This window comes from Oncorhynchus nerka, linkage group LG9a (genome assembly GCF_034236695.1).
Source record: "Oncorhynchus nerka isolate Pitt River linkage group LG9a, Oner_Uvic_2.0, whole genome shotgun sequence".
Taxonomy (NCBI): Eukaryota; Metazoa; Chordata; class Actinopteri; order Salmoniformes; family Salmonidae; genus Oncorhynchus; species Oncorhynchus nerka.
The window spans coordinates 118,968-134,765 of NC_088404.1; the positions used below are offsets into that span (position 1 = coordinate 118,968).

General features: G+C 45.8%; 1 protein-coding gene across 1 annotated transcript in view; it reads right to left on the reverse strand.

Annotated features, from left to right (window-relative positions):
• The window catches only part of vwf (von Willebrand factor), a 174,424-nt gene that overhangs the window by 53,690 nt on the left and 104,936 nt on the right, over window positions 1-15,798 (reverse strand). The window contains 2 exon segments of the mRNA XM_065022171.1: window positions 2,682-2,786; window positions 6,051-6,122. Coding sequence (XP_064878243.1) covers window positions 2,682-2,786; window positions 6,051-6,122 — 177 coding nt within the window.

Here is a 15,798-nt window from a genome sequence, read left to right on the forward strand (position 1 = left end):
CCAGACCTGGGCCCTGGCAGTTGTCACGCCCTGGTCTTAGTATTTTGTGTTTTCTTTATTATTTCGGTCAGGCCAGGGTGTGACATGGGTTATTTATGTGGTGTGTTTTGTCTTGGGGTTTTTGTAGGTCATGGGATTGTGGTATAGTAGAGTTGTCTAGGTAAGTCTATGGTTGCCTAGAGTGGTTCTCAATCAGAGGCAGGTGTTTATAGTTGTCTCTGATTGGGAACCATATTTAGGCAGCCATATTCTTTGAGTGTTTCGTGGTTGATTGTTCCTGTCTCTGTGTTTGTTTGCACCAGATAGGGCTGTTTAGGTTTTGTATAGTATCGTCTTTATTAAAGATGTATGAAGATAACCACGCTGCATTTTGGTGCTCCTCTCTTTCGACAAAAGAAAACCTTAACAACAGTAAAACACCAAAAGACTAAAAATAATGATTATCCAGAGAAGATCCAGATCTCAGGGAATTAGACCAAAGTTCTCAATTGGTACAAAATATATAGAGTACTGCACAAACAATTACTTTGGTTTAAAAATAAGCTCAACTGGACACATTAAAGAGGCAGTGAATGAACTGAGAGAGAAAGTACGCAGGGCATTCTACACCATTAAAAAACAAATAAAAATTGAAATACCTATTAAAATTTGGCTAAAACTAATTGAATATGTCATTGAACCAATTGTACTTTATGGCAGCGAGTTGTCCACTTGCAAAATAAGATTTGATTATAAAAAACGTGATTAACAAAAGGCTAAGCTGTGTTTCGCTATATTTTACTTGTGATTTCATGATTATGAATATTTTCTAGTAAGATTATTTGACCGTTGCACTATGCTATTTAGCTTAGTTGATGACAATTATCCTGGATCCGGGATGGGTGGTTCCAAGAGGTTTTAACAAGAAATTTGTGGAGTGGTTGAAAAATTAGTTTTAATAACTCCAACCTGTGTATGTAAACTTCCGACTTCAACTGTATATATATATATATATATATATATGTGGGAGGCAGGCACATACATTTCACTGAGCTGTGTTAAGACAGACTGACAGGGGTGAGACAATTAATTGTAATTTATCTTACTGTTCTTTTGGTGTTTTTAGGTTCACTATCCTTCTGACCCTATGCATCCAGGTCCCATCTACTTTTTAACTCCTCGCAAGTGTGGCTTGTTTGATGTCTGCTGTGAAGGAATACCACAACAAGTCAACTACTTGATTGATGAAGGCATGTCACCCAGCAAAGGCAGCAGCTCAGTCATCAACTACATGCACCATTTCTTCACCAACTACGGAGTTGGGAAACACGTGTGGACCTGAATTGTGATAACTGCAGTGGCCAAAACAAGAGCAAGTTTGTGCTCTGGTATTGTGCCTGGCTGACCATGCACAAGCTCCACCACAGTCTGGACCTTCACTTCCTGATCACAGTTCACACCAAGTTTGCCCCCGACTGGTGCTTCGGCCTCATCAAGCAGCGCTTCAAAAAGACCAGAGTGAACCCTTTGTCTGAGATTGCTGGTATTGTGAAGGACAGCACTGTGACAGGGGTCAACACCCCACAGCTGGTTGGACTGGAGGATTTATTTTATTTTACCTTTATTTAACTAGGCAAGTCAGTTAAGAATAAATTCTTGTTTTCAATGACAGCCTAGGAACAGTGGGTTAACTGCCTTGCTCAGGCGCAGAACGACTGATTTTTACCTTGTCAACTAAGGGATTCAATCTGGCAAACTTTCGGTTACTGGTCCAATGCTCTAAACACTAGGCTACCTGCCGCTACCTGCCGCCCCAGGATGATACAGTGCTGGGGGAAAGCTATGGCTGACATTAACACCTGACTCCGCACTTCAGGCCCGCTGCCACAGATCAAGCAGTACCAGAACTTTAGGTGGATATCATTTTCATTGCATTGTATGAGGTTATTGTTCTTATATAAACTTGGGAGGTGAATTGATGTTGTGCCAGGTTGTAATGTATTCTGGTTTTGTTGTTGTTATTCCCTGTTTTACAGCTTCGATGCTGATGTTGTTAGGGTCAGTCGGGACCAGGTTTCAGCTGCTGCGCAATGCTGACATTCCTCCCATAGATGGTCTGCCTGTACAAGCATCACCTGGACTGGACACAGCTCAACAAACTCGTCTTTTTGAGGGAGATTTGCGATAAAAAGGCTATGAACATCACATGCCCTGCACCAACGTCAAGGGCAGGACGGAAACAAGCTCCCTAGATTCCTTTGTTCATGATTGGTTCGGACGGACCAGTCATCAGCACTATCTGCAGTGCCTCGATTCAAATGACTCTCTGCTAACACACACGCCATGCATTGCTGCTACAATTTTTTTTATCCTGCTGCTCAGCCACTTTAACCCTGATTGTATGCATATAACTTCATCGTCTATCACTGATATTGATATTGTTCTTGTACATACTGTATATTATTTTATTTATATTGACATTATCTATTTCTGATATTGCTACTATGCAAGTAATAATTTGGCTGTACCGTTTACACCTTCTGTAGAGACCATCCACTTAGCAAGACATAGCAAAATATTGATATAGAAACTTTATATTGATATGTGACATACCACAACCAATGTCCGTTCAGATAGTCAGATATCCAGATAGTCATCCTTAATAGAGATCATATAATTCAGGATGTGTGTGTTTTACTCACCACAGTGATGAATGGGTTGACACTCTCCAGGGTTAGTCAGCACCACAGTCAGACCGTCTTCACAGCGAGGAACCTCCGGCAGCTGGCAACTAACAAGGTCACATACTAGACACACACACACACACACACACACACATAGTACAGTATTACAGTAGTATTAGTGTAGACTACAATATAGTAGTCCAATATAGTGCATTATAGTACATATTAGTACTGTAGAATAGTGTTGTAGCATTTTAATAATGTAGTATGTACCACTGTCACAACCTGATCTGTTTCACCTGTCTTTGTGCTTGTCTCCATCCCCACTAAGTGTCTCCCCTCATTATCTCCTGTGTATTTAAACCTGTTTTCTCTGTTTGTCTGTTGCCAGTTTGTTTTGTTCATCAAGCCTACCAGCGTTTTTCCCCTTGCTCCTGTCTTATGGCGGGAGGGACTCCATAACCTGGCAGAATGACATGACCAGGCATTCGACACTTCTGGAGAAATTCCGTGGATTCCCTACTGGGCAGCGGGTCACACTCGTAATCGCCCAGCCTACCCCAGTGTCCCGTGAACCCCGCTTACCTCCTCCGGAGCGCTATGCTGGGGATTCTATAACCTGCCAGGCTTTTCTCTCCCAGTGCTCCCTCAATTTTCACCATGCAGCCTTCTGTGTTCCCCTCGGTCCACTCGAGGATAGTGTACATGATAACGCTGATGTCCGGGAGGGCACTCGCCTGGGCTACGATGGTGTGGGAGCAACAGTCCGCCATCTTTCTTAGTCTAGAGGAGTTCGAAGCGGAAGTTTGTAAGGTGTTTGATTCTCCGTTGTCTGGGAGAGAGGCTGCTCATAAGCTGCTCCCGCTACATCAAGACTCCCGTAGTGTGGCAGACTATGCAATGGATTTTCGCATGTTGGTGGCTGAGAGTGCCTGGAACCTTGAAGCATTGTTCGACATGTTTCTTCACGGATTATCGGAGGTGGTCATAAATGAGCTTGCAGCCCGGGAGCTGCCCATGGACCTTGACTCCCTCATAGCCTTGACCATCCGAATCGATGGACGGCTTTGAGAACATAGGAAGGAGAGGGAATCTGTGCCTTTTCACACTCGTTCGCCCTCGATTCCCACCTTGCCTCCGAAGAATCCCGGACACCCCCAAAGTCTATTTGTCCGTCCCCGAAGTCTACATGAACCCGACATCACCCGAGTTCTCTCAGGAATCACCGAAGGCCAACTCCTTCAGAGTCCAGACACCTGGGCAGGGCTAGACTGACTCCGGCTGAGCGCTTCCGCCGACCCCACACCCAGAGCTATTGAACATTTCGTAGCAACCTGCCCATTAAAACCCAGGCTCATTAAAAGGGGCGAGTACTCCGGTGGGCCTTATGGAGAACTTTCCCTCTACCCTTACTCGCATCCATTTCCATGCCATCCTGCTGTGGGGGAATCAGTAGAAATCTCTCTGGGTACTCATCGACTCTGGGGCCGATGAGAGTATTTTGGACGCTACTCTGGTGTCCGAGCTGGGCATCCCCAATCATCCCCTCTCCATTCCCATGGACATTAGACCGCTGGACTGGCGCTCTATAGACAGGTTCACTGACAATACCACTCCTATAAACCTATGAGTGTCAGGGAACCACAGCGAGGCAATCCAATTTATGCTGATTAATCAGGTTCCCATTGTATTGGGATTATCTTGGCTCCAGTGACTCAATCCCAATATAGACTGGACTGTTGGTGCCATTATGGTCTGCAGCCCGTTCTGCCACGCACATTGTCTGAAGTGAGCACAGCCTGCCCAGGGACGTTCCTGTGGGCTCGGAAGTTGCCCCGGACCACTCCACCATTCCCGCGGAGTACCAGGACCTCCAGGAGGTGTTCTGTAAAGTCACTTCGTTTCCACTTCACTGACACTATGACTGCGAGATTTACCTTCTCCCAGGCACCATTCCGCCCTGGGGACGACTGTAGTTTCTGTCGGATCCGGAGACCAAGGCAATGGAGACCTACATTGAGGACTCCCTAGCTGCAGGGTTCATCCGTCCTTCTGCATCCCCCGCCTTCTGCATCCCCCAGGGATCTTCTTTGTGGAGAAGAAGCACAAAACCCTGTGCCCGTGCATCGACTACTGGGGCCTAAATGACATTACGGGGAAGAACAGCTGCCTGCTACCACTCATCTCGACGGACTTTGAGACTCTCCAGGGGGACACCGTGTTCTCCAAGCTGTACCTATGGAACGCCTACCCACTGGTGCAGATACGGCCTCCTGGAGAACCAGCTGTTTCTAATAGCAGAGAAGTGCGAATTCTATCGCTTCACCATCCCCTTCCTGGGTAACATTATCACTGCAGGGAATGTACAGATGGATCCCGGGAAGGTGAGAGTGGTGGTGGATTGGCCCCAGCCTACGTCCAGGGTGCAGCTAAAACATTTCCTGTGATTCGCCAACTTTTATCGCTGCTTTATCTGGGGTTACAGCACCCTGGCTTCCCCATCTATACTCACCACTTCCAAGGTTCTGTTCACGTGGTCCCCAGCTGCTGACCGGGAGTTCCGGACACCGTTTCACCACAGCTCCCATCTTGGTTCATCCTGTTCCATCCCGCGAGTTCGTGGTGGAGGCCACTGCTTCGGATGTCTGAGTGGGGGCTGTCCTGTCCCAGCATTCTGCCCTGGACCTCAAGTTACATCCCTGCGCCTTCTTCTCCCATTTCCTAAACGCCATGGAGAGGAACTACGATGTGGGGAATTGTGAGCTACTCGCGATGAAGATGGCGTTGGAGGAGTGGAGGCACGGACTGGAGCGGGCGGAACATCTGTTCATTGTGTGGGCCGACCACAAGAACCTGGAATATCTCTGCACCGCCAAGCGTCTAAATTCCAGGCAAGCTAGGTGGGCCCTGCTCTTCACCTGGTTCAACTTCTCCCTCTCCTACCAACCAGGATCCAGAAGCTGGATTCACTGTCATGCTGCTAAAGCCCTGTAGTTACCACACTGGTACTCCGGACAACAGTTTGACTGTGGTAATGTATTGTTGTATTGTATTGTATACAGCATGGCATAGTAATCTGGTGTGGTGTAATATTATAATATATTGTAAGTATAGTAATTTAGTAGTGTAGTGTTATAATATACAGTATATATTAGTATAGTATTCTAGTAGTGCAGTATTGTAAAGAAAGTATATATTGGTATAGTATTCTAGCAGTGTAGTATTATAATACTGTATGAAGCATTTCGCTACACCCGGAATAACATCTGTACGTGACCAATACATTCAATTTGATTTAATACACAGTATATATTACTATAGTATTCTAGTGTAGTATTCGAATATACCATATATATTAGTAAAGAATTCTAGTAATATGGTACATACCACACTCGTATTCCGGACAACACTTGGACTCCCTCTTCTCCCTCAGAACCTCACAGGGTCCACACGCTGGAGCTACACACCCATACACACACACACACACACACGCACACACGCACACACGCACACACGCACACACACACGCACATTCTCCACTGAGTATGTGTGTTTATGAGTGTACCCCGTATGTCTATATGTGTTGGTGTGTGTGTGTGTGTGTGTGTGTGTGTATCTGAATGTATATACATTGGGATGTATGGATAAAATGGACGTACATAAGGTATTTTCGCATATTTTTGATACTGAATGTTATCGGATATTCAACCAAAACCTAATATTAGATAAAGAGAACCTGAATTTGCAAATAACAAAAAAATATATATACTTTAAAAAAATGTATTAACACCCAATCGCTCTGTGTGAAAAAGTAATTGCCCCTTACACTCAATAACTGGATGTGCTTTCACTGCTATGACTCCGACCAAACACTTCCTGTAGCTGTTGATCAGTCCACCTTTAGCTGCAATGACTCCAACCAAACACTTCCTGTAGCTGTTGATCAGTCCAACTTTAGCTGCAATGACTCCAACCAAACACTTCCTGTAGTTGTTGATCAGTCCAACTTTAGCTGCAATGACTCCAACCAAACACTTCCTGTAGTTGTTGATCAGTCTCTCACGTCGCTGTCGAGGAATTTTGGCCCACTCTTCCATGCAGAACTGCTGTAACTCGGAAACATACATTTTATCAGCATATCGATTGCGCAACCAGGGCTGGAAAAACCTTGGATCATTGCTATTCCAACTTCCGCGACGCATATAAGGCCCTGCCCCGCCCTCATTTCGGAAAAGCTGACCACGACTCCATTTTGTTGATCCCTGCCTACAGACAGAAACTAAAACAAGAAGCTCCCGCGCTGAGGTCTGTTCAACGCTGGTCCGACCAATCTGATTCCACACTCCAAGACTGCTTCCATCACGTGGACTGGGATATGTTCCGTATTGCGTCAGACGACAACATTGACGAATACGTTGATTCGGTGTGCGAGTTCATTAGAACGTGCGTTGAAGATGTTGTTCCCATAGCAACGATTAAAACATTCCCAAACCAGAAACCGTGGATTGATGGCAGCATTCGCGTGAAACTGAAAGCGCAAACCACTGCTTAAAATCAGGGCAAGGTGACTGGAAACATGACCGAATACAAACAGTGTAACTATTCCCTCCGCAAGGCAATCAAACAAGCTAAGCGTCAGTATAGAGACAAAGTAGAATCTCAATTCAACGGCTCAGACACAAGAGGTATGTGGCAGGGTCTACAGTCAATCACGGATTACAAAAAGAAAACCAGCACCGTCATGGACCAGGATGTCTTGCTCCCAGGCAGACTAAATAACTTTTTTGCCCGCTTTGAGGACAATACAGTGCCACTGACACTGCCCGCAACTAAAACATGCAGACTCTCCTTCACTGTAGCCGACGTGAGGAAAACATTTAAACTTGTCAACCATCACAAGGCTGCATCCCCAGCCGCGCCCTCAGAGCATGCGCAGACCAGCTGGCTGGTGTGTTTACGGACATATTCAATCAATCCCTATCCCAGTCTGTTGTTCCCACATGCTTCAAGAGCGCCACCTGAGCAACTGAGCTAAACGACTACCGCCTGTGACGACCCTCACACTCTGTCTGCCGTATTCTCTCTGTTATTTCCTTATTAGGATGCTGGTGGGCGGAGTTGGGAGGGTCGTCAGATACATGGGAAACACCTGGGCCCGGTGTCTCCCAGGATAAATACACCACTTCCCCATTCATGGAGGAGACTCTCTCCATGCAGACACCCTCTGTAGATTGTGTTGTGGTTCTTGGTGGCCATTTGTTTGTTTGCTTGTTTGCTTTGGCACCTTTCATCACCCTGCATTATCACATTCATGCATGCAAAACACTCACTTACACTACTGATTACTGATTACACACACCATTGTATATTATATTTATTTGCTTTAGTTAATAAATATATATTTTTCTACTCCTTATCTCCACGTTGTCTCCCTTTGTTACGGGCTTTGAGCCGGTTCGTGACAAGTGGGGGCTCATCCGGGATCTTTGAACTACTGGTTTGGGAGACCGTGGAGGTACGTGTTTGCATATTGTGGTTGAGTTTGATAGGCCCAGTATTGGTTGCCTTTGTGGTTTGGTTTGTGTGCTGCGTTGGAGAGAGATAATGGTTAGTTTCCAGGCCCTGCCTAGCCTGTAAACTCTTGTTCTACTTTCTGTTGGGAAGTCAGTCTGAGGTGAGTAAATCGGCTGTGTACCTCGGTGGGAGATTTGGGTAGGGTAGTGGAACTTGCTACCCGGAGCTATAGCCTTTTTCCCCTGATAGGTTTAGCGACGTGTTTCATTTTTTGGAATATGTTGGGCATGGTTAATGTTTGTTATTTTTGTGTGGTGTCTGTGGACTGAGCAGTTGTCTCGGGGGCACATCCGTGGCTTGGTGGAATTTGCCAGCATGCTGGGGAGTTCTATTTCCTTGCCAGCGGGCTACAGTGCGTAAATTCCCACCGCAAATCTGCACGAAGACTAGGGTTGAGTTATTGTAGGTTTTGGGGAAGCTCCGTATATCATCTCTCTTCTGTGGTACTCAGGGTGATTGTCAATTCTCGGGTTGTGGTCTGGTGTGCTCAGCAGAAGGGAAGAGCCAGAAATGTTTTTTTGTGTGATTATGGCGTCTTATGTAGATAAGTTCATTCGCTCTCCATCAGAGGAATTGTTAGATTTAGGTACTAAAGAACAGCTGTTGAAGGTCGCGGAACACTACAAGGTTGAGATTAGTGATAAACGTCTAAAGAATTCTATTGGGTTGATATTGAAGGCCAATCTGATGGAGAGTGGTATTCTTGAAGTTACCACTGGGCCAGCCTCTGCTGAGGATTTGTCGTCTCCCCATAACGTTACAATGGACATTCCATCGGTTAGTCCTAGTAGCCTTCTTTTTGAACAGCAGAAAGAACTGCTTTTGTTACAGCTGGAGCATGATCGTGAGAAGAGAGAGCATGATCGGCAGCATGATCGTGAGAAGCTAGAGCATGATCGTGTAAAATATGAAAAGGAATTAAACTAGAGATGGAGCGTGCTAAAATCAAATTGCAACAAGAACGTATAAAGTTGGTTAGGGAAGGAAAGATCTCAGGGGAGAGTTTGTTTTGGGAAGGTGACCCAGATTTACCTAGGGGTAGTTCCGCTTTTGGTCGTGCCCCAGAGACATTTGATATTGTTGGGAACTTACGGTTATTGCCTCGGTTTAATGAAAGGGACCCCGAGACATTCTTTTCATTGTTTGAGCGGGTTGCTGACGCTAGGAGTTGGCCTGATTCTGACCGCACTTTAATGTTGCAGTGTGTGCTGACTGGTAAAGCGCAGGAAGCATATTCAGCTCTTAGTGTACACGATAGTGCCAGTTATGATAAAGTTAAAACAGCTGTGTTACAGATTTATGAATTGGTCCCTGAGGCTTACCGCCAACGATTTAGAACTTTAAAAAGGGATGATAACCAAACTCATGTTGAGTTTGCGACAGTTGTCTTTACAGTTTAATCGCTGGTGTTCCGCCTCTGCAGTTGTGACTTTCCAAGGGCTGTGTGATCTGATTATGTTAGAGCAATTTAAGGACACAATTCCTGATCGTATTGCCACGTATATTAATGAACAGAAAGTAAAGAATGTTGCTGAAGCTGCAGTTTTGGCAGACGAGTATGTGTTGACTCACAAAAGTGTCTTTGCAGAACCCCGTATTCGGAAAGAGTGGGGGCGTTCGGATAGATTTGGGCTTCGCTCACCGAGATACTTTGGTTCTCGGGCAGAGTTCTATTCAACTAGGGTCATTGGAAAAACGAATGTCCACTTCTCAGGTCAAGGGGTGCTTACGCTAAATCTAAGCCTACTGCGTTAGCTGCACCTGTTCCACATCAGTTCATTCATGACTCATTTCCTCAGGCCCAGGAGAATGTGAAAGTCCATATTGATCCAGACTATTTACCTTTCATTACAGAAGGTTTTGTGTCTATGTTAGGAAGTAAAGACCTTGTGCCAGTGAAGATCCTGAGAGACACAGGTGCCTCTGAATCATTTGTGTTGGAGTCTGTGTTACCCTTTTCTGCTGAGACTGATTCGGGGAATAGTGTTCTAATTAGGGGAATAGGTTTGAACACTCTGTCAGTTCCATTGCATAAACTGATGTTGGATTGTGGGCTGGTGAAGGGTGAAGTTGTTGTGGGTGTGCGTCCTTCGTTGCCTATTGAGGGTATCGATGTTATCCTTGGGAATAACTTGGCTGGTGAGCGTGTATGGCCTGTCGTGTTTCCATCTCCAGTGGTTTCCACTAAGCCGTCATTTGTTGGGATTCCTGATGAGAGTGTACAGAGTTTCCCAGAGGTGTTCTCTGCGTGTGCAGTGACACATTCTATGAGCCGTGGCGAACTGGTCACTGCGCCGACTAATGATAATAATACAAAGTATGTCACTGTTTTCCCTGCTATCCCGTTATCTATAACCCGCTCAGATCTAATCAATGCGCAACGGGATGACCCCACGTTGGAAGAGTTGCGTGATCAAATTGTGCCTATAGAACAGTTGGGAGATGTCGCCCATGGCTATTTTCTCCAAGAGGATGTCCTGATGAGAAAGTGGGTGTCTCATGATAGTGTTTTTCTGGGGGAGGCAATTAGTCAGGTTGTTGTACCAGTTAAGCTTCGTGAGTTGGTGTTGGAAACTTCTCACAGCGACGTGGCTGGACATATGGGGGTGAGGAAAACCTACAATCGCATATTAAGACATTTCTTTTGGCCTAGATTAAAGAGGGATGTTTCTGATTTTATCAAAACTTGTCACACCTGTCAATTAACTGGTAAGCCTAATCAAGCTATTAAACCAGTACCATTATTTCCTATTCCTGTACTCAGCCAACCTTTTGAGTATCTGATTATTGACTGTGTGGGTCCTCTGCCTCGTTCTAAAAAGGGTAGCAGTTACCTGTTCACTGTGATGTGTCAGACCACCCAGGTTCTTCAACAGCTCCATATTAAACACAATTTGTCTAGCGCCTATCACGCGCAAAGTCAAGGAGCACTGGAACGTTTCCATCAAACACTTAAGTCTTTGTTGAGAACTTATTGTACTGAGATGGATAAGGATTGGGAGGAGGGGTTGCCTTGTTTACTGTTAGCCGCTAGGGAAGTTTCACAGGAGAGCACAGGTTTCAGTCCAAATGACCTTGTGTTTGGACATAGGGTGCGTGGACTTTTATCTGTTCTTCAGGATGACTGGAAGTCTCCCGAGCCTCCTCAGTCCCTGTTATCGTATGTGTGTGATTTCCGGCGACGGCTGTACACCGCTGGTGAAATGGCTAAAGAGAAGTTATCATCTTCACAGGAGAGGATGAAGGGCATATTTGATCGCCGAACTGAGCCTCGTCACTTTAGTCCAGGCGACCAGGTTCTTGCTCTGCTGCCAATTGTTGGTTCTCCTTTTCAAGCCAAGTTTCAAGGTCCATATACAGTGGTGCGCCAGTACACTGAGCAAATTTATCTAGTTGCCACTCCAGAACGGAGGAAAGCACACCAGCTGTGCCATGTAAATCTGTTAAAACCCTATTATGCACGTTTCTCTGAGACTGAACAGTGGGATTCTACAGAGGACGGTAAACCTGTTCTTTTGGCTGATACCATTGTTTCCTTGGGTTCTTGTCGTGCTAGATCTGTGCATGAGGAGGAAGATGTTCCTGGTCCTGACGATTGTATATTGCAGGGTAGATTGAAAAATTCAGAAACACTGGATATTTTAGACAGTCTTCTCACTCACCTACCTGTTGATGGGCGGAAAGAGATGGTTGGTCTGATTCAGAGATTTCCAAGTTTGTTTTCTGATACACCTACACGTACAAACTTAATAGAACATGATATTGACATTGGAGGTGCTGACCCCATTCGTCAGCGGTTCTATAGAGTTTCTTCAGAGAAACTACGTTGTCTGGATGCTGAGGTCAAGTACATGCTGGAGAGTAAGATAGCAGAGCCTTCTTTCTCCAGTTGGGCTTCTCCCTGTATCTTGATCAGGAAACCGGATGGAACAAACCGTTTTTGTACGGACTACCGTAAGATAAACAGTGTCACAAAGCCAGATTCATTTCCTCTTCCTCGGATGGAGGACTGTGTTGATCAAGTCGGTGCAGCTAAGTTTGTGAGCAAATTTGACCTGTTAAAAGGCTATTGGCAGGTGCCACTGACGAGTAGGGCACGTGAAATCTATGAATCGCTGGAAGTGACTATGAATCGCTGGAAGTGACTATGAATCGTTGTGAGTTGTAAAAATTAAGAAGGACCCTGATGTTCTTTTCGTTGGAGCTTGTAGCTGTTGGTCTTTTGTGCCATGTTCCTGAATGTTTACATGACTGACCATTGTTTTGGGTTGTCATGTTCTATCTTTCCTGTCTGTTCCCTCCTGGTCTTGTGTTCTTCTTTCCTCTTAAAATATTGCTTCCTATGCACAAAGGTTGCTGAGGTCTGGGGAGGAGGAGGTTGGTTGGTGCAGGTGGAGGTGTGAACACATAACCCCTCGTAAATTTGGGACGCAGAGGCCTGTGTCAATTTGGGACGCAGAGGCCAGTATGTTGTTCCGGGGTCCTTGTTGGTCCCCGGTTTTATGAGGGGGGGATGTGACGACCCTCACACTCTGTCTGCCGTATTCTCTCTGTTATTTCCTTATTAGGATGCTGGTGGGCGGAGTTGGGGGGGTCGTCAGCTACATGGGAAACACCTGGGCCCGGTGTCTCCCAGGATAAATACACCACTTCCCCATTCATGGAGGAGACTCTCTCTATGCAGACACCCTCTGTAGATTGTGTTGTGGTTCTTGGTGGCCGTTTGTTTGTTTGCTTGTTTGCTTTGGCACCTTTCTTCACCCTGCATTATCACATTCATGCATGCAAAACACTCACTTACACTACTGATTACTGATTACACACACCATTGTATATTATATTTATTTGCTTTAGTAAATAAATATATATTTTTCTACTCCTTATCTCCACGTTGTCTCCCTTTGTTACGGGCTTTGAGCCGGTTCGTGACACGCCCCGTAGCACTCACTTCCATCATCATGAAGTGCTTTGAGAGACTAGTCAAGGACCATATCACCTCCACCCTACCTGACACCCTAGACCCACTCCAATTTGCTTACCGCCCAAATAGGTCCACAGACGATGCAATCTCAACCACACTGCCTCTAACCCATCTGGACAAGAGGAATACCTATGTGAGAATGCTGTTCATCGACTACAGCTCGGCATTTAACACCATAGTGCCTTCCAAGCTCGTCATCAAGCTCGAGACCCTGGGTCTCGACCCCGCCCTGTGCAACTGGGTACTGGACTTCCTGACGGGCCGCCCCTAGGTGGTGAGGGTAGGCAACAACATCTCCACCCCGCTGATCCTCAACACTGGGGCCCCACAAGGGTGCGTTCTGAGCCCTCTCCTGTACTCCCTGTTCACCCACAACTGCGTGGCCACGCACGCATTCAATCATCAAGTTTGCGGACGACACAACAGTGGTAGGCTTGATTACCAACAACGACGAGACGGCCTACAGGGAGGAGGTGAGGGCCCTCGGAGTGTGATGTCAGGAAAATAACCTCCCACTCAACGTCAACAAAACTAAGGAGATGATTGTGGACTTCAGGAAACAGCAGAGGGAACACCCCCCTATCCACATCGATGGAACAGTAGTGGAGAAACTTAAGTTTTAAGTTCCTCGGCGTACACATCACAGACAAACTGAATTGGTCCACCCACACAGACAGCATCGTGAAGAAGGCGCAGCAGCGCCTCTTCAACCTCAGGAGGCTGAAGAAATTCGGCTTGTCACCAAAAGCACTCACAAACTTCTACAGATGCACAATCGAGAGCATTCTGTCGGGCTGTATCACCGTCTGGTACGGCAACTGCTCCGACCACAACCGTAAGGCTCTCCAGAGGGTAGTGAGGTCTGCACAACGCATCACCGGGGGCAAACTACCTGCCCTCCAGGACACCTACACCACCCGATGTCACAGGAAGGCCATAAAGATCATCAAGGACAACAACCACCCGAGCCACTGCCTGTTCACCCGCTATCATCCAGAAGGCGAGGTCAGTACAAGTGCATCAAAGCTGGGACCGAGAGACTGAAAAACAGCTTCTATCTCAAGGCCATCAGACTGTTAAACAGCCACCACTAACATTGAGTGGCTGCTGCCAACACACTGACTCAACTCCAGCCACTTTAATAATGGGAATTGATGGGAAATGATGTAAAATATATCACTAGTCACTTTAAACAATGCTACCTAATATAATGTTTACATACCCTACATTATTCATCTCATATGGATATGTATATACTGTACTCTATATCATCTACTGCATCTTTATGTAATACATGTATCACTAGCCACTTTACCTATGCCACTTTGTTTACATACTCATCTCATATGTATATACTGCACTCAATACCATCTACTGTATCTTGCCTATGCCGCTCTGTACCATCACTCATTCATATATTTTTATGTACATATTCTTTATCCCCTTACACTTGTGTCTATAAGGTAGTAGTTTTGGAATTGTTAGCTAGATTACTTGTTGGTTATTACTGCATTGTCGGAACTAGAAGCACAAGCATTTCGCTACACTCGCACTAACATCTGCTAACCATGTGTATGTGACAAATAAAATGTGATTTGATTTGATTTGAAGTTGAAATGAAAATGGTTAAAAAGCAACACATTTAAACGTTTTGGAATGGCCAAGTCAAAGTTCAGACCTAATCCCAATCAGCTAAAGGTGGCACAACCAGTATATTGAGTGCGCAATTACTTTTTCACACAGGGGCTTTGGATCATTACAGAGGGTAGTGGGTACGGCCCAGTACATCAATGGCGCCAAGCTTCCTGCCATCCAGGACCTCTATACCAGGTGGTGCCAGATGAAGGCTCTAAAAATTGTCATAGACTCCAGCCACCCTAGTCATAGACTGTTCTCTCTGTTACTGCACGGCACGCGGTACCGGAGCGCCAAGTCTAGGTCCAAGAGGCTTCTAAACAGCTTTTACCCCCAAGCCATAAGACTCCTGAACATCTAATCAAATGGCTACCCAGACTATTTGCATTGCCCCCCCTTTTACACCGCTGCTACTCTCTGTTGTTATCTATACATAGTCACTTTAATATCTCCACCTACATGTACATATTACCTCAATTACCTTGACTAACCAGTGCCCCCCGCACATTGACGCTGTACCAGTACCCCCTGTATATAGTCTCCACATTGACGCTGTACCAGTACCCCCTGTATATAGCCTCCACATAGACTCTGTACCAGTACCCCCTGTATATAGCCTCCTCATTGACGCTGTACCAGTACCCCTGTATATAGTCTCCACATAGACTCTGTACCAGTACCCCCTGTATATAGCCTCCACATTGACTCTGTACCGGTACCCCCTGTATATAGCCTCCACATTGACTCTGTACCGGTACCCCCTGTATATAGTCTCCACATTGACGCTGTACCAGTACCCCCTGTATATAGCCTCCACATAGACTCTGTACCAGTAGCCCCTGTATATAGCCTCCACATTGACTCTGTACCAGTAGCCCCTGTATATAGCCTCCACATTGACTCTGTACCAGTAGCCCCTGTATATAGCCTCCACATTGACTCTGT